The following is a 26,399-nucleotide window of genomic DNA, read 5'->3' on the forward strand; positions in this document are numbered from 1 at the left end:
CTGGGTTGGTTTGTTTGTTTGTTTTTGTTTAATCTCTAGTTAAAATGATGAAAACAAAGAAACAAAGCTTGGGGGAACAGTTTGAACCTAAAGTCTTTGCAGCTTGACTGTGTTTGCAGACCCTTGTTTCTTCTAGTTGGTGTAATTGGCAGCCAAGTGTAAGATCTGTCTGATATGAACAGTAGTTACACATTTCTCAGATGACCAATGACTAGATTTCCTCCCCTCCATACCTCCTCCAAGGTTTGTTTCTATTCATTCCCTGAACTGCTGCTGTATGAGGATTATCCCATGTCTCAGCCCGTTCTCTTCCATTCACTTCTCCTTGCTCTGAGGAGTGTGAGGAAAGGGAAGATAACTCAAGCTCTGACTAAAGTCAGTCTTCTGATGGGCACTTGAGTTATTGTACTGGCTACATTCATCAGGACAAATTCTTGGTAATTTTCTTTGTCCCTGATGAAATACAGGTTTTGTGAAAATACATGAAACTTCTTTGCAATGCGAGAGATTAGGCTAATGTTTTTCTCTTCAGTGTTGTTATATATTAGTCTCTTATTAGTCTGGCCAATATATCTTCTTACAGCTGCTATTAGCAGGTATGTGTTTTCTGTTCTTTAACAGACTTATGAATCCACTGCTGACTTTTTCACTTTAGAATGGACTGAAAGCAATATATGTCAGTGGAAACGATAACTTCAAAATTTGAGCTGTGATCTACTCCTGAGCTAGTGGGTTCAGTATTTTCCATGTATGCACAACAGTGAGTGACAGGGCCAGTCAGCCACAGTCACGAGAAATACCAGGTGTCTTAGCTCTGTCACTGAATCAGAATGTCCAGTAGGGTGTTGTAGCAAATACATTTCCAACACAGGATATTTCCTGTTTTGAATGGGTTCATTGTTCTTTTGGAAGTCAAGGGGCATCTATATTTTCAAGTTGTCTCTGAATCTTAAGTGTGCCTCCTTACTTAGCATAGTTAAACCTCAGCTGGGGATTTTTGGTAAGTACAGTATGGTCATCAATTAATATTTTTATAAATAAGGTTGAATTTGGGTGTGTCCTTTTACTTTTTTTCACATGCCTATTTATTTCTCTAGTTTTATGGTTTTATTTCACATTAAGTGAATATTTACTAAATCAAAATGTTAATTTATTTAATGATTATTTTCCTGATTTCAAATTTGACTACCTTAATGATTACTGTAAATTATCTTATCAGAACATACTTCTGATTTATAGTCTTAATTTCAGTAGGATAAAGAAATGTTCCTCCTATATAATTCCTTCCCTTTTGACCTTTTAAGTGTTTTTATATGAACAGTATGTTAAAAACCTAGCAATGTATTATAATTACTTTATATAATCTTACATCTTTTAAAGAAACTGAATAAAGGAGAGAAGGTAGTAATTCTTTGTATTTATAGAGTATTTATAACCCTATTTACAATTTCTAGTTCTCTTCATTCTCCGTATCTAAGTTCCTTTTTCTGATAGAATTTCCCTCCATCTTCCTCCTTTGTTGGTTATTGTCAAATAGATTACATTTCTTATACCACATACCTAATCATGCAGTTATATACATTTTAGCCAATTCATTTTAGTGAAGAGTTAAAATCTATTATACTTTATAATTATGTAATTACTTTCACTGTGTGTGTGTATATTGATTCCTATCTAAGATCTCTTGCATAAACCTAAGGAATTTGATTATTTCTTATGAGACAGATTTGATACCTATGAAGCAATAGTTCTGTTTTGTTGTTGTTGTTGTTTGTTTTGTTTTGTTTTTGTTTTGTTTTTTTAATCAGGGAATTGTTTCTCCCATGTTTGGAAGATAATTTTTCTGAATATAATTTTAGTTGACAGTTTGTGTGTTTCTCCATCATTGAGTATGTCCCATTGTAAACGCATTGACTCTGCTGATTAGTCAACTGTGAGTCTTACCTGAATCCCTTGTGTGATGTTTTTCTTCTTTTGCTACTTTCAGAATTTCCTTTCTGTCATTGACCTTCAGCATTTGCACTCCCATATCTGGATCTGGGTCTCTTTGTGACTGAGTAGTTTATCATATGTAGAATTGGTTCGTTTTCTTGAATGTGTCAATGTCTGTCATCAGATTTGGGAAATTATTAGTCATTGTGCTTTGAAACATTTTTCTAGTCTCTACTATCGCCTTTTGCCTTATGCTTTACATATATGTTGGCATGATCAACAGTGTACCACATTCCTATGATGCTGTGTTCACTTTTTATTTTTCTATATGTTCTTCAGAATGTTTAGATTTTGATAGCTTAAAGTTCACTCACTCTTATACCTGTTCTTAAATATGTTCTTAAGCCCTAGAGTGAATTAATTCATTGCAGCTGTTTATGTTTCAACTGCAGAATTTCCCTTTGTTTGCATTTTTTGTCTTTTTGTTGATATTTTTGATGATGAACATTATTGTCATGCCTTTTTTTTCCATTTTTTAAGCAGGATTTCCTTTAGTTGAGTATCTTTTAAATACCTTCTTTGATTTTTTTTCCCCCTGCTAAGTCTTAATGTCTGGGTCTCTGTTGTCTACTCTTTTGCCCTGTATGATCACATCTTATTTCTTGGTGTTTATTATGATGGTTTCTTAACAAGTGGGCATTTTAGATAGATAATAGAACAAATCTGGATCCTGGTCCTCCTCAGTCACTTCCAGACTGGCTTCTTAGTTATTTATTGCATATAGAATAGAAGTTTGTAGCCTATCTGATGTACCTGGTAGGAGACCATCTCATTACACCTCTGGAACCCCAAAAGGCTGACCTGTTAGTATGAGATAAACTTAGTGCTGAGAAGGACTATAGGTATTTCCCTCTGATTTATAGTAGTAAACAGGCCTTCACATGAGCTTTAATTTACATGGGTGGTCAAAATCCTCAAGCAATTTGAAAAGTTCTCTGGTTTGCCTTTTCCTCTAATACTTATGTAATCAAATGGAAATCATCCCTGAAAAGACCCATCTTCAACCCAGACTTCAAAGATTTCCAGAAAAAAAATTTTCAATAATATTAAATAATATTAAAGTTCACATTCAAAAATCATAAAATACAGTTAAACCAAGGACTAAAAGTAGGAATCAGGCTGGGAATGGCTCAGCAGCCAAGAGTGTTTGATACTCTAGCATGAGGACTGGGCTTTGAATACCATTACCCATGTTAGGTAGCTCACAAATGCCCCTAACTCCAGCTCCAACAGATCCAACTCCCTCTTCTGGTCTCAACAGGTACCAACATACATATGCACATATACTCACATAATCATAAAAATAAATAAGCAGTAAAAACAAATCTTTTTAAAAACTAAACAGCAGAGTCAGAGTTGGACAATATATTTAGATCAATCCATGGCCTCAGATATTAGAACTATTAGCACATTTACAGAAAGGAAGTAAAGCTAATATGTTTAGAGAAACTTAAAGGATTTTAAAAATTAGAATTGCAATTTAACATTGAAATGACCATACTGATGCTTCTGGAAATATAAATTACAATGTAACATACGGTGACTATAAATCTAAGAGCAATTTAGATAAAGAAAGTTTGGTGAGCAAAATAGTAAAAATACAAACTTGAGAGTCTCCTACAATGGGACTGAGGGCATACCCTAGACTTGCAGGTTGTCACTCAAAGTTTCTCCCAGGAAACAGAAAGCAGCATATTCATTGATTGTGCTGGCAAAACAGATGGTGGTGGGCTATTGCAAAGTCAGGAATCGAAATCAGGGCCTTACTCAATGAAGCTGAAGACCACTGAGCTACGAACCCAGCCCACATGTGATCTCTTCAGTTACACACTCTAAGTGCCAAAGGCCCTTTTACAGAACAACTTCAAGGGAAAATCACACATGTGGTGTTTAAGTGACTCCAGGTCAGCCTGTAGAGTGACAGCAGATTCTTTCCATTCCAGTCAGCTCTTACCTTGTGTTTTCTCTCTCCCTTTCTCTCTCCCCCTCTCTCTCTCCCTCTCCCTTTCTCTCTCTCACAGTGGCTGCTTCGACCCCCAACTCCACTGCTGGTGCAGCCATGAATTCCTTGACCTCTCTTGGGACTCTGCAAGGATTGGCTGGAGCCACCGTCGGACTGAATAATATTAATGCACTAGCAGGTACCTTAAACAGTGAGTATTTGCTGCTCTGGTGGACAGCCTTCCCCAAATTCTCCAGAAAATGGTCAGCCAGAATTGACCAAAAAAGGATATGAAAAGGGAGAACTAACACTTGGGATGGAGGAGCACATGGTCCAACAGGCAACAGCTTCCCCTGTGATTTTCCCTCAAAATAACCCACCGCATCCCGCCCCCGCTCTTTTCCAATGTCTACAATAAGTCCGAATCCTTAGACTATGACAGATAGTTTCAGGTTCCAAGAGTTTGGTTTCGTTTTTGGTTTTCGCAGCCCTGCTGCAAGGCAGGGTGTTATAATAGAAAAGTTAATAGAGTGGAAGTTGGGGAGCAAATGTCCAGCTCTACTGCCAGTCAGTTGTAAGAGCTCAGGCAAATCACAGCCCCCTCTCTGGCCTAGTCTCCATGGGAAAATTGAAAATTCTGGGTCAAATGATATTAAAGGTGCCTCCAGCCTGAAAAATCAAGGATTCCAGATAAGTGGGGAAGCAAAAAATTAGTCCTTGGAAAACCAGAAATGCAATTGAGTGCCTGGAGATGTGGGTGCCTCTACAGCAGTGACTGTAAAGGAGTGTCATTTTACCGTGTCAGACAGCACAGGATTTGACAAATAGGTTAGCAAATTACACTTGATTCTGAAACAAACCAACCCATTTAGAAAGCCTCTGCCCCACACAGCAAACTGTTGTGTTACTCAGATGCATGTGGAATAGTGCCCAGGCCTGAGGATGAGTCACACTTGAGAATCAAGTTTGAGGTGGGCTTCTGCACTAGGGAAACAGAGCCTCAGCCACAAGGAGGACATCTAATTTACCTGCCCATCCATTTGGTCACCCTGGTTGCCCAGGAGGCCCAGAACTGCCAACACAGTTTCTACACTGTGGACCTAGTTATCTGCCAGACGGCCTAAGCACTGCTTAAATTTGTAATAAGTGGGTCCTGGCCATTTACCTCACTTTAAGCCATGATTTATTAAGTAATAAACTGTTTTACTGAGTAGCCACACCACAATATTTTAAATCCCAAATCCTCATTTACATTTAAAATTTCAAAAAGTAATAATTTGCAAAAACAAAGTTGGAGCAGCAGCATTCTTACCTGCCAAGCCTGATGAACTGAGTTCAACTCCTGGGGACCCACTTGGTAGAAGGAGAGAACGACCTTATACAAGTTGTCTTCTAACGTCCACACGCACATGCACACACATTTACACACACATTCACATACAAAAAATAACAAATGTAGTGAAAGAGTTTCAACTCTCAAATGTATCTACATAAAGATTAACTTGTATAATCCTCATAAGAAAGTGAACCATATTTTAATAAGTAGATAATGTTCAGGTTTTATTAAGTCTTTCATTTAGATGTTCTAGGAAGGCAAAAAAAATCAAAAAAAAAAAAAAAAAAAAAAAAAAACAGACTGAGTTTTATCTCACCATAAAGAAAAAAAGAGTTTCTTTCCACATGTGATGGCTCTTAATTAGCATATAGCACGTGGCCTGGTAACCTTGTGACAGCCAGAATGTTTTATTCCAGTTAAAACTGCCTCCAGCTTTTACATTTTCCAGCAGCCACCTAGGAGCCTGGGGGCCCGAGGCCCGGTTCTGGTGCAGCTCCTCTTTTTGACCTTGTCCTGAAGCAGTGCCCCTCCACTGACCCTTCCCCTGAGCTCGGGTGTGTGCACACATCCCTCATGCTGCTTCTCTTGCCCCAGGACCTAGTTCCCCTCAAACAAGGACTTTGATTTGATCGCCTGCCTGTCCTTGGTCTGCAGAGTCACAGGCCAGTGGGAATGGTTGTCCTCCTCAGCACGTGCTCATGACTGCTGTGTGTCTCCCGTCTGTCCGTGTCGTGTGCCTCTGCGCCTGCTTTGTTTTGTGTTGCTAGGCTTTTCCCATCTTTATTGTGAGGGGAAGTGTGGTGAATGATGAGAAACCACAGCTAGTCCTTGTGTGGGGTCACATGTAACACAGTTTGCTCTGGCAAGGACAGCAGTTTCAAATTGGGTTGTTTTCATCCTTTGCAATTGGGCTAATAGAAATATGCATAGTTTGTGGCAAGTTAGGAAAGACTTTTTAATTTTACATATCCCTACCTACCAGTCAGTGTGAACCAGGAAGAAAATGTTTGACTAAACCAAAGTTATGCACCAATGGAAACACATCCTTTTGATCTCTGTGTTGCTAGTGCCTTCTCTTCTGCAGCCTCAGCATCAGCTGGGGAGAGGAGCTAACACTTGTCTCAGGTGAAATATGACGGGGCACTCTTTTAGGGGAGAACTTCCTCTTGGTGCACTCTCCTCCACAGAAATTATGTGGTTACCTGTTGCAAATAATTCTCTCAAGGTAATCAAGAAATATTTTTCTAGACAGTCGGCTCCTAAAACAGTTCATGACAGCTTGTGTTCTGTTTCCTCCCAGCTGTGCCCCAGGATGGTCATTGTCTGGTCCTGTGGCCACAGTACACAGAGGATCCTGGCTTTCTGAACAGAGCCAGCTATTCTCCATGAACAAAGCAGCAGACAGGAAGGAGGTAGATGAGGCATCCTGACCTAGACTTGGCCCTCTTCCTTGCCAGAGGGTCAACCCCTCTCTAAAACGGTTCATTGATAAGGTGCTAGGTTAAACTGTTTGAAAAACCTTTTCTTTCCTTTCCCTTATATATTAATGAGTGAAGCAAAATAAAAGTTTAGCCCTGTACAGGTAAATCCAGAATCAACGAGATCAAAAAGAACACTGGTTATTCAGATCTTTCATCTGATAGTTCAAGGATTCCATGGATGTTTTATATATTAATATCTAAATTAAGATGAAAAATGCTTTGTGCACATATATCTAATCGAGAGCCTCTATCTGATTGGTTAGTTCTAAATGTAAGTGAAAAGGCACCCTTCCTTTTCTTTTTTTAAAGTGTTACTCTTCCATATAGCTTAACATGATGTCCTTGAAATGATGACTGTTCTACTGTAACTAGTCATAAGCACTTGGTGAAAAGTGATTTTGAAATTCTTTTGTGTGAAGAAAAGAAGAGAGGCTTTGGACACATAACCCTAGCTTATACTGCTCTTAGTTACATGTGGAGTCATTGCTTTAATCTGTAAGCTAGCAATTTCTGAAGGTGAATGTCATTCCATACCAGAACACCCCAATCACAGTTGCATTTGTGATTGCACCAACATAGGCAAGCATGGAAGTACAACTATAACTACATTGATATCCACCTTCCCTAATTCCAGATATCTTTCCCACGTCCTCATTTATTAAGGTATAGCTTAGCAGGGTACACATCATCTATTCAAAGGAAAACTTACCTCAGTCAGTAGGTCATAAACCTATTCTAAGAAATATTTTACTTTTTCTCTCTTATTTATGTGATCTATCTCCTAGAAGAGTGGCCTGCAACTAAATGTGCTCTACTTTATGGCACACTTCTAGTTCTGCTTTCTCAGTACAGTTTCCATGATGCTCACAAAAATAATTGTGGGCGTGTCTGTCATTTTAACTTGGGTCTGAAGAGTGAATGTCTAAGACTGAGTAATCAGGCTGCATACCAACTGTAGTGTCGGGCTAGCTGCCCAGACTTCCTTATAGAGGTTTGTCTCACCCATCATTTTCTCCAGCCTTCTCTGTCGAAATAGCACACAGGAGAATTTAGATGAATGGGGAAAGAACTGATCGTGCAGCTTTCTCAAAGAAAAGCCCTATTCTTTTACATTGAAATAATTGAAATAGTTTATTCAACTAAACCTTCTTCATATCTCTGTTCTATTGTCCAAGGCTTTTAGAGGTAATCAGATGCCAGCAGCCGAGTTGTTCAGTGTTAACTTTGGTACCATGATTATTTAATGTAGAATAGCATCAGGTAATTAAGAATTACTCTCAAAAATTGAAATCCTCCTCTGACTGTTCTTCAGATGCTCCCTGAGTTTGGCCAACACACAGCCTCCAGATTTTCCAGGACAGTATAAATATTCTAAATGCATTTGTATTTGAAAGAACTTTTAAAACTCCCCCTTATTCTTTATTCAAGAATATCGTAATGTTCTAGAAAAGGGACGCTTCGGCTGGGAAGACCAAGCTGTCTCATTCTTCTCTGTATAAGTCCCTGACCAGTTCCCCCTACCTTGGCATCTGTACTCCAACTACTTCCTGCCTTCATATAACCGTCCCCAAGTACATATGGCTAGGAGTTTTCTTCCACACACATAGCAGCAGTAGAAGCAAGCTGAGCTTTCAGAAAGTAGGTCTTTGTTAGAGCATAGTGCAAGAACACAACAGCCATGACAAATACTACCCAGAGGGATGGACGAGAGAGCTGGAGTTGCAGGCCTCCCCCATACTCTACTTAGTCAGGAAACCTTCAATATTTGAGAATATGAAGTTCATTCTGTTTCTGTTTTAAGAAGTGGAACATAACAAAAGTAGAGCCCTTGTATGGGACTTCTGTGACAGTGTATGGGAACTCTACAGCCCTTATCAGACAAGCTATGAAGCGTGACAGTTAGATTTGGAGGTATTCATTAGAGTGGAACTTAGGCCTCAGCCCATGTCAGGCAGCTGGGCAACCCAGAGTTCCAAAGGTTCTGTGTGCACATGACACCACACAGCCTGGGAGAAGGGCAATTTCCTTTCAGAATTCCCTCCTATAAAGGAATTGAGTCCACAGCTTGATAATCTATATCCCTAACATCCGTTGTGAACTGAAAGAACTAGTTGTTCCACATTGTTCCACGTAGTCCTTTAGGCTTCTCAGAAGTTCACACACATACTGAGCAGTAAGGACAAGACATAACCAAGAGAGAAAACGAATATTCCTCTCCAGTCATTTGGCAACCGTAACAAGAGGAATGAGTGGGAAGAAAGGACACAGTGAGGTAAATGTGATTAGTTGGTATCTGGGGGATCATTTGGAGTAATAAGGAGGATAAACTATCTCTGAGCTCTTTAACAGTGCTCATTTGCATGAGTGGACTGGAAGAGAATAGAGTTCTTCATAATAAGAGCCTAGAGCAGACGCAGCAGGCCCTCTTCTGGCCCGCACCTCTTAGCTTACTCTGCACTTGCTGAATGACTGGAAATTACTCTCTTCCTCCAAGGGCTAGTATTTCATGCTTGAGACCTTCAGACTCTTCCTTACATAGCTTCTATGAAGACACTGTATGCTGTACCACTCCCCAAAAGCCCAGTTCAGTCTCCTCAAACCCCACAATAGGAAACCCAAAGCCAAAGCACTAGGAGAGTCTCCTCTTGCTAAGTCATAGTCAACTTCCTATCTCAAGAGATGACGTTGTCCACATGGTATAAGCACATACAGTGTAAACAGGACATCTCCTACTCTCCTTCCTTCCTGTGGACTGCAGGTGATACTGATGGAGAGTTAAGTGCTTCTGACACTTGATTTCTCTTCATACTTTGCAAGCATCTTATAGTAGCAATCCTCCATTACCATCAAGATTAGCATTGTTTCCAGTAAGTTGTTCTCAGAAACAGATCTTTTTAAAAGCTTTTAAATCATAAAAGAAACCAAAGGCAATTGTGCTACCTATTCCATTTCCTGAGTTCATAGGAAAGTTTGTACTATATGAAGCACTGTCCGTTTTGACTCAGTGTTTAAGAAAATGACACAGTCAGCAACCACACAGAGCAACCAAGACACCGGGACAAAATCACATACTGGTCAACATTCAGATCCCTCAAGCTGCTGCCAGAATCCGGCTCACAGACAGTGTCATTCCAGTTCACTGGAAACATGGCACTGATTACTCTCTGGAAGTAGCTCGCAGTGTCCTGCAGCCCCAGTCCCTCACAACACCCTTTGCTGTTTAGGAAAGTCAGTTCTCTGGTACTGCTAACTCACTGAAGTACGTGGACACCTAAGACTTGGTCTGCTCTGCCACTTCCTAGTCCCATGGCTTGAATGGGAAGGGTTCTTTTCGCTCCCAAGCTTCCTGAGCCACCCTTCCTAAGAGCCTGTAGTCAGTGGACAGCAGCATACAGATGTGACAGGCCTCAGCCACTAAGGTTTGGGCTTGGTTTTGGTTTTCTTTTCCTGTACATGCTTCTAAGATCTAAGAAACAGAAGGTATATATTTCAAAAAGGGAGCAATGGTACTTGCCAGCAGCACACTGCATGGAGTGGTTCTGTCTGACTTTAGGGCCTCACTGCATTTTTATCACTGGCAAAGGGAGGGAGAGTTATCATTGCTTAATTCTTTTTGTTCTCCACATTCTTATGATCTCTGTCTCCTGTTGTTTTTGACTGTCGTCAGTTTAACTGGTGTTTAACTGGTGTGCTGGCTGCATGCTCTTGCTGTTGTACTGTGTCAAATGATTCTCTGACTTCCTTTGGAAAGCACTAATGAATAAGTGCTATTTCTCTTCTCTATTGTTGGGTTTTTTGTAAAGTTGCTCAAATGCTCTCAGGTATGGCGGCTCTGAATGGAGGACTTGGCGCCACGGGCTTGACGAATGGCACGGCTGGCACCATGGACGCCCTCACCCAGGCCTACTCAGGAATTCAGCAGTATGCGGCAGCCGCACTGCCCACACTGTACAGCCAGAGCTTGCTGCAACAGCAGAGTGCTGCGGGCAGCCAGAAGGAAGGTGGGTGTCTAGCTGTACCTCAGGGCCTGGCGGGGCCAGCCGGGTCTGCATTTGCCTCTACAGCATGCCCAGAATATGCTGATTTAACCAGTGTCTTAAGAGAAATCACCTGCTTAATTGCTAGTATTCATGTTAAAAGAAAAGTCTCAAGCATGAGCCCTTTGTCACAATCTTCTGTTCATCTTACATTTTCATCAGTTTTTTACTTAAGTTCTCATCCATTGGGTGCTTACAGGAAATGATTTTCTAGTTGCTACCATCAAAAATGCCTGGTACATCCTCTCCCCAGTCAGGATGAACACCCGGTCTCTCTCCTCACACAAAAACTCGTTAGTGAGAGGTGCCATCTAACGCAGTCTGGTGTATGGGGGAAGAACTTCCCTCCTGAATTCCCCAGGTTCTTGGTATCCATGTCCCTTGAAGTTCTCAATAAGCAATGGGCTCCAACTGATGGTGGAATCCACAGTTAGAAATGACCTAGTTTGCTGTAGGAAGGATGTCTTCTGGGGAAGAAGGTAAGTGATGGGTTCAGTAAGGCAGGGTACACTCCAGAAAGCCTATACTAAGAACAAATTAAAGCGAATTCTAAAATGGTATATGGCCTCATTCAAATAAGGATAGCTTGTCTTCTTCCTTTTCATTATTTTGCTTTATTGGTTGGTTGGCTAAGATAGGGTCTCATCCTTCAGCCCAGGCTGTCCTTGAATTTGTGCCGGCCTTACTGGTTCCATCTCCCCAGAACTAGGATTGTGATTACACTTGTACACTACCATGCTCCACTGTCTTAATTTCTTTATGAGCTGAAGTTGCTTTAAAGCAGTCAGCAGTGTGATCTTATTTCTCAGCTGTTCAGAACATGGGAAAAGGTGAATCAGAGAAGATTTTGTTGGTTGTTTTCTTCTTCCCTTTTATTCTCATTCTAGTTACAACTGGCTTTTGCTTGGATATTAATTTAAAGATGGCAATCTGCTAAGTGGGATCATAGTTTTACTCTGCAAAGTTAGGATCCTTAAGGAAATACAACTTAATAGAAAATAAATTTTCCTTTGACAAATAGCATAGAGATCATGGGAAAAAAAGAAAACAAATCCATGAGATCTAAGTTACTTCCCAGCTCTTCCCCTGAGCTGTGACTTCTGTAGGTGTTCAAGCATGCCCAGCTGTTTGGACAGCTGTGTCTCACTGGGTATTTGAAAGGGACCCCCAGTCATGAACACCACAGATCTTCCCTGAGAAAGCCTGTCTTTGTTTAGTGCCTGTAAGCACTGTGAACAGTAAGTACCATGGGAGAAAACCTAAAAGGTAACAAAGCTAAGTCCCCTAAATGGTTCCGGAGAATGCTCGATGTCTCTCCATTATCCAGCATAGCTTTACAGGACAATATAACTTGTGTCACTCAGATATAAAACTGCACCACAATTAAAAATTCATTGGTTAAAGTCTGGGCCCTGTAACAATATTTTTCTAAATGACTTCACCCCAGCTTACTGCTGCTGTAAGCTGCTTTTCTATGACTTGTAAGGACTGGAAGTCGTGATCACCATGTCCTACTTCTAATTTAGGGATGTTGGCTGCCAGTGGTGTGCTTCAGGGCTCTTTATTTTTTGGTACTAGTCATAGCTTTTGGTTTGTTCATTTCATTGGTTTGGGTTATTTGTCCCTGCCCCCAACCCCATCTCTTACTTTCTCATACCTCTCTTCTGATCATCTTCTCACCCAGTTAATCTAGCTCAAGAATATCATCCATCTGCCATTAGTTTAATATGAAGGGTGAGAACAGGTCTACTACTCAGCAGATTTTGAGATTCCCTAATCTAAAGATTTGTCCTTGTTCTGACCTTTAGTTAGAGTTGAAATGTACTCTGAACTATTAGTCATGGACTCTGGTATATTTTTCAACCTCAGGAAAATGAGCCATGTACTTGGCAAAGAAATGATTTCAATAAATGTCTGCATAGCTAATTTCTGAAGGATTATAGCGTTTCTACAGATCTAAACAGCAGGAAAGCCCATCACCTTTCATGCCATTGTGAACATCCTCAGGCTACTCTCATACATCCCCATCTCCCTTCCTCAACAGGAAGCAAGTTTGTACACACAGATAGTTAGAGGCCCCCAGTACCCAGCAAGAGGCCAAGCGGCACTTGTGGCTTAGTGTAGCTTTGTTCTAGAAGATAGTTGCCTCTGGGCCTTGGAGTTTTGTGCTAAATCAGGCACCCTATGAAAAATACGGCTACAGCGGCCAGCCTGTAGGGACCAGTAATATAACACAACTGCCAGTTAAGGTGTTGTGCTAGGAGAAAGTGGACAGACAGACAAAACGGGTGAGTTGTGGGGAGATTTTAAATTACTTTTCGAGATTGAGGAGAGGGAGAGAGGGAGGGAGATGGGGAGAGGGAGAGAGAGAGAGGTGTTTGTGTGTGTGTGTGTTTGAATTTTTGTTGGTTTGGGTATCAGCAACATCAGTTACATACAATGAGTGTTTTTCTATATTAAACTTTTTTCTTTAATCTCAGTTGGGAGGGTTAAAGATCAAACTGCTTCTTGGTAATGGCATGACAGAGGAGTAGGGATCAAGATACTGGGAATTTGTCCCTGGGAAAATAATAAACAAAAGGACCAAATACCTCTTTTTTCTGTCTCACTGTTCATGATCTCCCTCTCTGGCAAGGACAGAATTAGAATGTATAGCATTCTGGATTCCCAGGACCATTCAGGCACAGATAGTCTGTCTTGTTCATTAAAATTGCACTTAATGCTCATGCTTCAGGAGTCGCAACATCCCTACAATGCAAACTGAGCCCCATTAATCCTTCTTGAAGCGTTTAAATCCTTTGTTTAAAAGACACTCTAAGGTCTGAGGTGTACATTTGGCCAGTATGCCTATTACTAAGAACACACATAGTACAGTAGCACTTAGCACACCCATTTCCAGCATTTGAGCTTCTGCATCTATCCATATTAGGATCAGAAACCAGTGAAGGAGCAGTGTCAACTACAGTTGTCTCCCTTTAAGGCAGGCCTCCCTTGAGCTGGGTTATAGAAATATCTGTAGAATCTGTAAGCAATATAGTAATACAGGCATGTTTTTTAAGTAAAGAAGTAACTACATCTCTGGCTTCAGTAAAGTCTTATTCTTTATGATACTTTCTTCATTAATTTTCTGGGGGCAGACAAAAATGAGCCAATTCACTTATTTTTACAAAGTTCTTTTTAATCCTCGTTTTCCTCATGTCCACACACATAAATACCATTCCCCATTGTAAGAGTTCTATAAGGAACTCACAGGATGCTGGCCCCTGAACTCCACATGGGATAGGCAGGCAAGTTCCCTCTCCTGTGATAGCCAGGTATAGAAGTCAGTTTCCCAGGTCTGTGAGCTCCTTTTCTCCCCAGCATCAAGAAGTATCCCAACTTTGTCCTCTCTCTGTCCAGTGCATCTGGTTTCCTTCTTTTCATCCCTTTAACTTCCATGCAGCTCTTGTATCAGTGAGTCTTGAGTTCAGTGAGAAACTTAAGGCAACTAACCTTTCAAACAGTATAGCTAAAAAGACCTTCTCCCTTACCCCCTTGCTTTCTGGAATTTGCATGGAAAGGAAAAGGCTGTGTTTAACTCAGTCTTTGAGAAGTTCTTGGGTCCACTGCACTCACAAAGTCTAATTCTCACTGATAAACAGCCTGTCAAAATTGTAAGATTCTAGCTACCTTTCCCCCAGTTGTTGACTGCCTGCCAGTCATTCTAATAAAGATGATTATTACAGTGTGTGCACACAGATTTGCCAAATCAAAACTGGCTGAATACCTGGGCAAATGATTGAGAAACCTGGGCAGCATTACTGCTGTTGTATTCATTATTCTAAATTGCTACAATTTGCTTAGGATGCAAAGAACATTCTCTTCCACTTGAGGAGATAGTCTACACATAAAACATGGCCACCCAGGAATAACCCATGCATAAATTCCATTCCTGTCCTGCTGACTACTACCACCTTCACCACCATGGAGATGAGATGTAATGCACAGCTAAAGTGAGCCAAAGATTCTCTATGAAAAAGAAGCTACTTAGAGCATATCCCACCTCCCCACCACACCCCCGCCACCAATTAAGACATTTTAAAGGATGAGTGTTTTCCTGAAGATCATGCTGGCACTTAAAATTATCCATCTGCTTATTCTTTATAAGAAAAAGCCAAATGGCTAACCTACCTATTACTAAAGTATTCCTAAGAGGCTTTGGGGACTAAGACTTGGGGGATACCTTACTCTGATTTTTTCTTCCTCTTTAGGTCCAGAGGGGGCAAACCTCTTTATTTACCACCTTCCACAGGAGTTTGGAGACCAGGACATTCTGCAGATGTTCATGCCCTTTGGAAATGTTATCTCTGCTAAAGTCTTCATTGACAAACAGACCAATCTGAGCAAGTGCTTTGGTATGCAAAAGAAACCTAGCTCAATCTTGCAGGTTTCCCAGTCAGGAGTCAGGATAGGGCCTTCCTTATGGTGGTGGCTCCTGACTTTCTAGTTGCATGTAAACAGATTTGGGCAAAGTTCTTTAATCAGAAAAGGGGGAAGTGCTACATGAAAGGGGACATTTCCTTATCTTAGGTAATATTCTATACTGTAGTATTAAAGCATCTTCCTATATATCTGATTCTCTCTCACCATAGAGCAGCAGTAATTTCTTCAAGCCCTGTAGATGGAGCCATGAGTTTTCAGTCTGTACTGTTACAAATGACACTGCAGACACTCTGCCATTAACTCCTTACTCCTACAGTCTCCAATAGCTTAGACTTGGCTTACAAATGTCCACATTCATAAGCAGGCTGCTGCCACACTAAGGAGCTCTGCAGACTAAGGACTAGCAGTTGGTGTGTCCCTTGGTTACAGAAAACAAAGCACTGTAATAGGCTTAGATTGTAAGATGGCCAGGGCTGTGTGCATAGGCCAGAGCACAGAAATATGCAGGTATTCATCAAACACTACAAAACACCTAGCTGTCACGCCTTGCACCCTTGGGGTCCAGAGGGAGCATCCCCCCCCCCCCATAACAGAGTAATGAAAATTCCTATCCTGGTGTTTCTATGTGACAAGGAGAGCATTTGTTAAATCCATGACTTCCTTGTTTTTCAAACTGATTTAGCCCCGAAGATATTAAGAGACCAGGGTATTCAGAACTTTGTTTTGCAAGCTCTGGCCCAGTGTGTATCACAACATTTTGTTGACAACACTCCTACAGTTTAATAATTCATATTGTGGGAGGTGGTACATTTTATAAAAGTAAGATATGGACCAAAAGAAATAGGATTGCATGTCACAAAGAAAAATATCTAAAGTAGAATAGTTCTCAAATAGCCATAAGTTCAGACTTTATCTGGCTGACTGGTAGGTAGTGTTTTGGTTCTACAGCTCTGGTGCTAAAGTCTTTCATCATCCAGGATGGTCTGAGCCTCAGGGGTTAGAAGAATTAGTGCACCAACCGTGTCCAGTGATGGTTTTTACCCTAGGAGAAAGGCTGTCGGCCTAAGTCCTCTACGCCTCTGCTGTGGGAACAGTATAGAAGCCCTTGTAACAGCTGCGGGGTGAAATGGAGACTAAAGCTGTCACATGGGGTGCATGCCTGTGAGAGCCAGGGCTGACCTTTGGGAAGGTGTCCTGGGCAAGGTTTCTAGACAGACGTATTTGTCATAGCTGCATAATTGTTCTAAGTTTATCTGGAGACTGAAAGGGACTGTAGTCCATGATTTGAGGAAACATTACCTTGGAAAGAGATTTTATCAGTCCACAAACTACTTAACCAGTATGTTCATGATAGTACAAGCTGTAGCTGTGAGAATCCGGGATGTATTTTCAATTTGTCTTAAAAGCTTTGCCTCCAAGTTTCTCAGTGTGAGAGGCAATGTCTTAAGCTCCCAGTTTGCTGCGTTGCTCGTCGTAATAAGCCCATCCTCTCATCCATCTCACTCTTGACCCATCTTCATTGTTTAACCATCTTGCCACTTCTACCTAAAAGACCCCAAGAGAAAGGAGAAGTCACATCAGAGTGAAAGTCTAGAATTGAGATTACTTTTACGGGAACTGGAGTAAATAGAAATGTAAACAAGCATTTTTGCAATATAGCCTACCTATTGAACACTTTCCTGCCTTAGACCTTGTGTCCACTAAGTATGTTTATGTCCTTTGCTCCCTCCACTGGTTTGTAAAAGAATTTCTCTTTAGCTTTAAACCTTCATAGTAGTAGATAAGTGAAAATGCCAGAATCTTCCAAGTTACTGACGTTTCAAAGTGAAATTCAACCCATGGAGTAGCTTTCTGTCATCACTCAAAGTCAGGAGGTGCATAAGCTCACCACTTGCCTGACTGGCCTCCCACTCCCCTGTTAAAATAAACTCTGCAACCAGAATTCTTTTCTCCTGAATCTTTCCAGGAACAGGCATGCCTTTTCTTTCTCTCTCTCTCTCTCTCTCTCTCTCTCTCTCTCTCTCTCTCTCTCTCCCACATTTTCTCTGTGTGTGTGTGACTTTCTATGTGTCTCTGTCTCCCTCTCTCCACATGTCTCTCTCTGTGTCTCTGTGTCTCTATCTCTGACTCTCTCTCTCTCTCTCTCTCTCTCTCTCTCTCTCTGTCTGTCTCCCTCCCTCCCTCCCTCCCTCCCTCTCTCCCTCCCTCCCTTCCTCTCTGATGGTGGCTTTATTGTTGCAGATACAAATAACTGGAATATGTTGAGATGATTATTGAGCCCTGAGACAAAGAGAAAGGCATGGAGGTTTTCTCTGGGTTTGAACAGTAATTCCAAAATGTTAAGAAGCTAGTATACATTATTCTAATTCAGTTAATTCAGTGCTTGAATCATCCTAAAGCCAGCCCTTTGTAGACTCTGTCTATGAATAGATTTAATACTTAATCTCTTCTGGTGGTTCATTCCAAAGGATCCCTTGGGGGGCAAGGAGGGGAGGGTAAAACAAACAGGCATGACTTGGAAGCAGTAACTAGAGGGACAAGGTTGACTAGAACAACTTAGCTTTAGTTTTGTGGAGAGGGTTTGGTCCTACATGGAGAATTTGCACTCCAGCTAGCTCTACGTGCCCGTGGGTGTTGCGGGTGTTGTCGCAGGCATGCACTGTGCATGCATGGGACAGCATAAACCTAGCAGAGCCCAGCTCGGATCCTGGGACAGGCACCACTCAGCATTTGCAGTTACACTATGCCGGCCAGCCCCGCCAGCCCCATTTCCTGATTGGCTTCCCCTTCACCCTGACCTCCCTACCTCCTTCCCCTTCGTGTTTTCCAGGTTTTGTGAGCTATGACAATCCAGTCTCTGCACAAGCTGCGATCCAGGCTATGAACGGCTTTCAGATCGGCATGAAACGCTTGAAGGTGCAGCTGAAGCGCTCCAAAAACGACAGCAAACCTTACTGATCCTAACCCCAGAAGCTCCCTGCTCTTACTTTAGCTTTCTTAGGGTAAGTCCCACAAGCCAGCCTGTTTTCAACAGGGAAGGCAGAGGAGGGACCACAATGCCAACTTTTACCAAGAGAGACGGTTATTTTTACAATAAGGCCTCCATTTCTTCCACTCATGCCCCCCAGTTTGCCGTCATTAAAACTTGGGCTACCTGTTTCTGTTGAGCACACCCTCCTCTAACATACCACTGTATTCTCCTTTCTTTTTCAATTGAATACCCTTACTCCTTTTTAAAATACTTTTGTTTTGCTTTTTAAAAGAAAAACATATAAACAAATAAATGACATCTTGAGATTTTAAAAGGCAAGCAAACACTAATGTGCAATTCTAACTCTGAAACCACTGGTGCCCCAAGAGCACTGCCTGGAGAACTCACCCCTCCTTCCCGCCCGCCCGCCCCTCCGAGGGCCCCACGTTCAGAGTTAACATGGGGCCTAGCAGAGGGAGAAGCCAGGAAGAAGCACCTAAAACACCACAGAACATCCTCCCACTACATTGGTTTGTTTTAATATAGGTAGGATTTTATTTTAGGGTTCAAAGAAACATGACATTTATTGGTCAGATTATTATTACACTGGTTGTCTATTTTGTTATTGTTTTATTTTTGTTTTTAGAAAGGATTAATGTAAAAAAAGATTTAGAGATCTGTTTCTTAAAGCTACAGGGTTTAAAAATAAAATAAAAATGAGTGAAAATACTTGATGTTTCTTGAAAGATAAATTTAATAATAAATAAATACATAAATAATACTTAAATAAAAAAAGAAAGCCACAGGCCTGTAAATTTTATTTGTAAAAAAAGCATTTCTATTTTTATACAAAATTTTTACTGCCTCAGAAATAATGGAAGTTATTTATTGCCTATTGTTAACTTATTGGGTACCTAAAGAGCAGTTCTCTGTCAGGCTAGGACCTTCTGAAGTAGTCTCTAGAAGAATTGTTCTAGGAATGGGCTTTTTCACTGTTGAACCCTAGACCTAAAGTTCATGCTTTATCCCCTTGTTGTTTGTATCTGTCTGACTATTTTGTTCGTAATCTCCATTATCTAGTTTACAGTTCAGTTGTCTTGACTTCCCCATATGTCACCTTTGTTCAGACTGGACCCTCTCTCTCCTCTGTCCCTCACTAGTCCCTCACCCCAAAACACCCAGAATCCATCCCCTCTCACTCTCTCCAGATGGATTCTCTTGGGGTTTCATTGTGCTGTGGAAAAAAGAGTGTAAGAAATGCAAATTATGTGAATGGCTCACAGACTCCCTGAAGACCTAAGATTTGCATTAGTTTTTCCCCTGCACCCTTGAAAGTGATTTTGTTGCTGCTGCGTAGATGCTGTGTAACTTTTTACTCTTCCTTGTTTTTTCCCTAGACATCTTCATGCCCGTTAGTTCATCGTTTGCCTAGCATGTCCCTGTGGCGTCTCAAAAAAAGTTTCATCGTCCCGTCATTGTTTCTGATGTCTTTCTGACCTCACATCATATTTGGTTCTCCTACTGACCTTTGATCTAGTTTGACCTTTGAAATTTGCATGTGACCTCATCTAGCTATGAATTCTGGGAAGTCAATGTGAAAAACATTGCTGCATTCATGCAAGACTGAAACTATTAGACAAATTATAGAAAAAAAAACCTGTGGCAAAAATGTTTCTTTCTTATTTTTTTTTTTCTTTTCATAAAACAGACTTGAAAGTATTACACAGGGATTGGCATTCTTCCCGGTCACTGATGACAATAGCAATATGTGTCCAGGGACACAGAATGTTGGTTTCTAACAGACTACTTCCAAAAACAGTTTGAGAAAAAAAAAAACTGTCTGATTTTAAGTCTCTAGAGGTCTGTAATAGTTTTTACATTTTTCAGGCAGTGTAAAGTTTTTTGATAAGGCCATTTTAGGTGGCTCACTTTCTCATTAAGATATATATATAGAACCACTTTTTGTAGATTAGTATAAGAAAAATATTTACCCTGTTTTGGGGCAAATGCTACCTATTTGTGTCACCTTTTGCTGAACTGACTCACAGTTAGACAATCCATGGTTTGACGCCCATGAAATGACCTATATTTGATACTGTTTCAATGTACAGGAGAAAGGTTACTGTAACCGTGTCATGTCGTGCTTCTGTGGATTCAGTTGTGCTCTCCTCAGGAGTCTCGAGGTCTTAATGTTACTTGTTGATAAGACAAGCTTAGAATTGGTTTTCTTAAAACAAAAACAAAAAAAAACAAAAAAAAAGAATTTCAAAAAAAAAAGTTGTTTGCTTAAAAAATAATTTCATGTGAGAGAAAAAAAAAACCTATTCCAGAATAAGTTTTGTGTTGGCTTGAGAAGCATTGATGTCACTTTTTTTTACTGTGGACTATTAGATGTGTTTGTGTTCAGCAAAATGTGATCTGTTTTTGTTTTTCTTTTAAAGAGAAAAAGTAAAAACTCTATAGTGCCAAATTCCAAAGGTACTTCCTCCTAGAGCTTCGGTGTGTTTCTTGTGAGAAGTAATTTGATAACATGGGTATTTTATTATGTGTTTTGTATAAATCCCTAATATTTAAAAAAAAGGTTACAAAGTTTGTTAACTTGCTATTCTGTGGTCTTGTTGCCTGAAATTGTTATTGTTTGTTATTTCTCTATGCTGTTTTTTGTAAGACATTGTATAAGTGCCCATGTCTCACTTTTTAACCACTCTACACACATCAGTGCTGTGAAGGCAACCCTCACAATGTACTTTCTTCATGATATCTGGAAACCTCTAAGGTGAGAAAGTCTTGAACTTTTAACCCTTTCTACCCAGAGCTATCTGGAATGTTGGTACCTTTTTATACTGTCGTCCTTGGGTTGTTTGGGGTGTTTCTGATTTGGATTTTTCCCATCTACATCTTCTAAATTCTTATTTTTGTTCTTTGACACCCACCCACACACCCAAAACTCTTAAGTCTTTTTCCTATACTTTTTTTAAATTCACCCTCATTCCTATTATCTTATACTCCTTTAGTTTAAATGTAAAAGATGGAGTTAAACCCTGTGAAGGTAAAAACAGGTAGACTTAGCCCCAACATAAACTCAAAAGATACCATTTCCTTTTGAGATGGGTTCCATGGTATGTCCTAGTGTACATTCTCATACACCCTGCAGTCAATGGCTTTTGAATGGTTCAGTCTTTCAAGGAATTTTACTCTTGTTTCTTAAACACTTGTAAGTAATGCTGAATCAGCCATTGTGCTGGGGATTCTTGGACTCCAGTGGACACCTGAATGTGCAAGGTATCTGTGTGAAAAGCCCATGCCTTTCCTTGCCTCTCCAGTTTTCTAGGGTGTTTTGACTTTTGATTGAACACATTTAAAGGGGCTGGCCATGTAGGAGGAGCTCAGCTCTGTTCTTCACCACAATTCACCAAATACCCAGGCCCAGCTCCTGCTGCCACTTTTTAAAGTGCCGTATTCCTGAGTCTGGCTTTGGATGAACAGAAGTCTTGTTCTGACAGACCCTGATGTCATACCTACAGTCCCAGCACACACCCAGCCTCGGGGAAAGCATACCCTGCAAGCTTCTGGTCCCAGCTCTCTTTTCCCTATCACCCACCCCATTGGTTTAATGTGTGTGTGAATGTGATAGATAGCCCTGAGATGGAAAGGATTAGCCTCTCACAATGCAAAAAACCAAGTTTCCTCCTTACACGTGCACTTCCAATGACATGATTCGTGTTCCCCACACCTGTTTACTACTGCCGGGGCCTTCCTTCATCCTTGAGGGCTATTTTGTACTTTCTGCAGCACTCAGCTTAATAACAAAGTGGTCACAAGCATTTCTCAGTCTCTACTATATGGTGGTGTGTAGATACACGTGTAGAAACCAAGAGAATTCCAGTTGTATTTCATAGACCATCTCATTCAGAATCTATTCATTTTCAATGACATAAATCTAAAAAAAAAAAAAAAAATCAGATTTTTTTTTTCCCCTTGGATGCAAACTGCCCTCCTTCCTCTTCACCCCTGCAGTCCCCCAAAGAGGCTCGGGCCAGCAGGACTTTCTGTTGAGTGTTTCTCATTTGCAGGCAACCAAGACAGTGCATTAGTGCATTAAGAGGGAGGTTTTGGTTTTGCATGTTTCATTGTTAGAAAGAACCTTCCTCAGAGACAAACTGTCCTTATCTTTCAATGACAAAAAGAAAAAGCTGCCAGGGTGGACAGGGCCTGTTTCTGGAAGACTTTGGAAACACAGGGAAACTGCATTTTTAAACATCAAGTGTAGAGCGTAGTCTTTTCCAGCTCACTCCGAGACCTGATTGAGTGGCACCTCCCAGGTGTCCCAAGTTCACCTTTCTCTCACCGCAGGGGTTCTGCTTCTTTGGCTTGTGCTACTCTGGAATCATTTACTGTTTCTGTTTTTATTATCTTAAGTGCTAACTAAAAAGAAATAAAATTTTAAAAAAATGTAGTTTCATGACCTTTTGAATAATGTCATACAAAACAATGTATTTGTGTTTTTTGTGCTGTGGGAATTGTTGTTTGTAGATTAATAATACCATTTTGTTTAGAATTACAAAATAGTTTTTAAATATTGTCTGAGAAAAGCCAAAGTTAATGCAACCTAGTGGAAACTGTAAGACCATTTGAGTATTGTTTCTGTTTTATTGATGCATTGGATTTTGTTGTTTGATGGAATTTGAGCCAAAAAACAAACATGCAGGCTTTCCTAGTTCTACAACTGATTGTACTTATGCATTTTGTACCAGTGGGATTTTTTATACTGGAGATTAAAAAAAAAAAAAAATGGACATTTTTGTGGCTTACTCTTGTGGGCCCTGACAATGACTGATTTCAAGTTTGATTTCTGGCTGATAGAAAGAAAGTTGCTTTTCTTTTAAGATTAAAAACTTTGGCTTGATTTCTTTGTTCCCTTTGCTTATATCTAGCATTAGAATTTTGTCTGAAAATACAGCGGTAAGTTTCACTTTTTATTCTGTATTGTGCAGTTACACAATAAGATAACTAGACTTAGAAGTACTCAGTCACTTTAAGTGGATAAATGTATTAGTTAAACTTTAGGGTTTGCTTTTTTGCTGTTTAGATCGAAGTTTTTTCTGACCCTCTGTCCTCATTGTGAACATAACCGTGTAGTTGAAACAGTCAGACTTATTTTTGTAATGTATGTTATTGTGTGATGCGATTTTTTGCTTCTGTCTCCAATATTAAACCATTTTCCTAATACTTGTTTCTCTCTGCGTGTTGTGTTGTTGGTAGTCATTCTGTGTTGGTGATGCATCTCTACACCTCACTGTTGCACGTATCCGTTTTTTCTATATGTTGTGTAAAAAGATACAGTCGATTCCACCTAAGTGAATATCTGATTTGGGAAACGAGGAAACTGCACATCCCACCTCTGGTTTATGCATAGCCTACCCTACCCACTGCTTCCAAGACAGTATGTCTTTTCCCTGTGACTCATCTAATAACTGCTTACAGGGCTGGACTTGACAAGGCATTTTATGGTCTTTAGACCACACCTGTTCCTTCCCTCTCCTCTCCCTCATATCCACAGTTCCTAACTAACCACCAAGAACTCTCTGCTACAACCTTAGGAACGGGGTTTCTTCTGTCTGCCCTCCAGTCCAGAGTCACCTCACTGCAGTCGAGCTTAGGAAGGGATCGCCTTTACAAAAGAGGTGAGCTCTCCTGCAAGGACAAAAGAATACTAGCTGGTCAAAAGGAATGGAAAGAGTTAAACTTAGCTGTCTACTATATCAGTTGATAGGTATAGAAATACATTTCTACAAGCTAATGCAGGAGTAGCTTCAACTATTAACACTGACGGAAGTGGGAAGACTGCCAGGTAGTCCAGTGGAAGCTGGACTGAATGAGGAGGTGGGGGACTTCTGCTCAAGTCCTCACTGTCCGTCTCCAGAGGGAAGCTCGTAATGCCATAGGTCCCATGCTCCCTCCTGGGTGGACACAGGATAGGAAGAGCTGTGTTCCCACTGTCACCCAACCCCTGATCAGAGAATGTCCCCACTCCCCTGCAGTGAAAGCCACAGACAGGCCCGCCTTGCTCTACTGTCCACCAGCTCAGGAATCTGGTGACCCTCAAGATGTTCTTCACAGATGCCATGGCTGGCTGCTCTCCTCCCTTCTCACTCCTTCTAACTCTTCAGTGTATGCGCTCTGCCTGCATCAGGCCACCCTGAGCCTGGTGCCAGGAAGAGTCCCCTACAGCTCTGGCTGCCTACCCTCTGGTTTCAGCTGGCCCCTCAGGTCCCTGTTCTTCAGTCAGGTAAACAACCTCGGGCCTACAAAGCAGAAGAAAGGCGACTCTTTGCTTAGGCTGAACACCTCACTGGGGTGAGTTTCCGAATCCTAAGCCTACACTGCTAGAAGCTGATTTCCAGCCACGCTCCTGCTGTCTGTCTGAGTGCCTAGTCAGTCAGTCTGCCTCTGAAAGGCCGCTGCTGCTTCCGTTAGTGAGGAAAGACAGCCAACGGTGTGATTTCTTTTTCTTTCTTTTCTGGAAGAATGGGTGGCATAAGGGGGGAAAGACTGGGAAAGATGATGATCAAATTCTTTCCAGGATGGGTTTCTTTTTGAAATACAAATATGACCACCATTCAGCACAAGGCATAATGTTCATGCACAGGGAGACAAAGCAGGTTTCTCTACAGAAGACACAAAGGCTTCCTCCTGTAAGCACTTGTGACTATAAAGTTGGCCATTGCTTAAATTCTCACTCAGTGTTGATTTTGTAAAACTCTGCTATGGTGTGAGCAGGTCTGTCTACTGCCCATGCACAGACCACCTTGAGAAGCCACAGAACCACATACATTTCCTGGCTGATGGATACCACATGCCTGCCAGGCCACAGCAACGGGGTATGATCAGCAGGCTCAGAGCTAGCAAGCTAGGCAATGCAGTGAACATAAGCAGACCATGAATCGTTCCTGATAAGTGAATAAAACATTGTGGCCAGACAATCAGCTTATTCACTTATCAGGAATCGACTGTTCTACTAATTCACTGTTTTTGTTTTTCATTTCTGTTGTAGTTCACTATTTTTGCTGTGTTCTGTTTTTTCCTCTCATGCTTGGGCGAAATCACTGGGAATATTACCTTCATGTGACCATGAACCATTTCTATCGAGTGAAAATGGTATCTTAACAAAATCTATGCACTTGCTATCAGGAACACAATACTGGATGTGTCTTATATATATTGAACTATATAGTACTCGATTTCTTAAATAAAGCTTAAGAAAGGACTTGTGTGTAAAGTTAATGTGATTATTTCTCAAAGCAGTGTTTCTAAGGGGTATTGTTTTAAGTCTTGAGTGATATAGGATATTTTTCATTAAAATTATATTGTTGTCTTTATGAATTAATATTCAATAAATTGACTTTCAAAACAAAACAGAGTTGGTGGGGGGAGTTCTTCCAAGTGCCTTTTAGTGAGGTCTGGAGTCTCATCCTCCTGGTGGCTGTGGCTAATCTCTAGCCAAGGGCTGCATGAAGCAAAACAGAAAAATCCCTTTGCTTCCAAAGACCACTAGGAAGCAATTCCATACATCCTCACCCAGAAAGCCCACTGCCTTTTGAATGTGTGATCTTGGGCTCTGAAGAAGGGGACTAAAGAGGAGGGGCAAGCCTGAGAGGCATGCAGGTGTGTCAGCACTGTGTCAGATGGGAGGACACTAATACCACAGCCTATGGAGGGCAGTGGCAGTCTGTTCAGAACTACAGCGTGAGGGGCAGCAGAGAAAGCATTGATCATTCCAGATGAGATGGTAAGATTTCAAAGTCGCTTGTGGGGAGCTAGCCTGTAAGTTTCCAGGCTTTAAGTAGGAGGCCTGCTGCTTGGCCCTTTGAAAGGGGGCTTTTGAAATATTCCTACAGGCTTTAAGTTTTAACAGAATGGCATTTCTATTAGATCTCTCCACCTTGGGAGTTTTATGTTAAATTTGTTTTTCTTACTTACGTATGAGTCTAAAAAAAACTAATTTTCTGCCTGCAGAACGGCACAGACACCTAACCCTTTATGAAACAGAAAGAGTGTGGCTCCTGAAAACCCACTGAGAAGCCAGAACTCTTCTTCCATTCTCTGCCTCCTCCCACCCCAAACTTTAAATCCATAAACCTGTCGCACACCAAAATCAAAGCTTGTCGTGAAAGGTGAGGGTCAGGAACAGGTTGTCAAATCAAGGGAGGGGCTTGAT

General features: G+C 41.0%; 1 protein-coding gene across 19 annotated transcripts in view; it reads left to right on the forward strand.

The window, feature by feature from the left end:
• Positions 1 to 25,448, forward strand: part of Celf2 (CUGBP Elav-like family member 2) — an 859,694-nt gene extending 834,246 nt beyond the window's left edge. For 9 of the 19 annotated variants that reach the window (XM_036188412.1, XM_036188400.1, XM_036188409.1 and 6 more), the window contains 4 exons: positions 4,014 to 4,133; positions 10,555 to 10,752; positions 15,039 to 15,182; positions 18,041 to 18,455. In XM_036188412.1, coding sequence (XP_036044305.1) covers positions 4,014 to 4,133; positions 10,555 to 10,752; positions 15,039 to 15,182; positions 18,041 to 18,168 — 590 coding nt within the window. In that variant the 3' untranslated portion in view covers positions 18,169 to 18,455. Of the gene's footprint in view, positions 1 to 4,013; positions 4,146 to 10,554; positions 10,753 to 15,038; positions 15,183 to 18,040; positions 18,456 to 19,578 lie in introns of those variants that run through there. The other 10 variants (XM_036188401.1, XM_036188403.1, XM_036188396.1 and 7 more) reach the window with 7 other exon arrangements.
• The last annotated feature ends 951 nt before the right edge of the window (positions 25,449 to 26,399 follow it).

The sequence above is a fragment of the Onychomys torridus genome, chromosome 5 (genome assembly GCF_903995425.1).
Source record: "Onychomys torridus chromosome 5, mOncTor1.1, whole genome shotgun sequence".
Classification (NCBI taxonomy): Eukaryota; Metazoa; Chordata; class Mammalia; order Rodentia; family Cricetidae; genus Onychomys; species Onychomys torridus.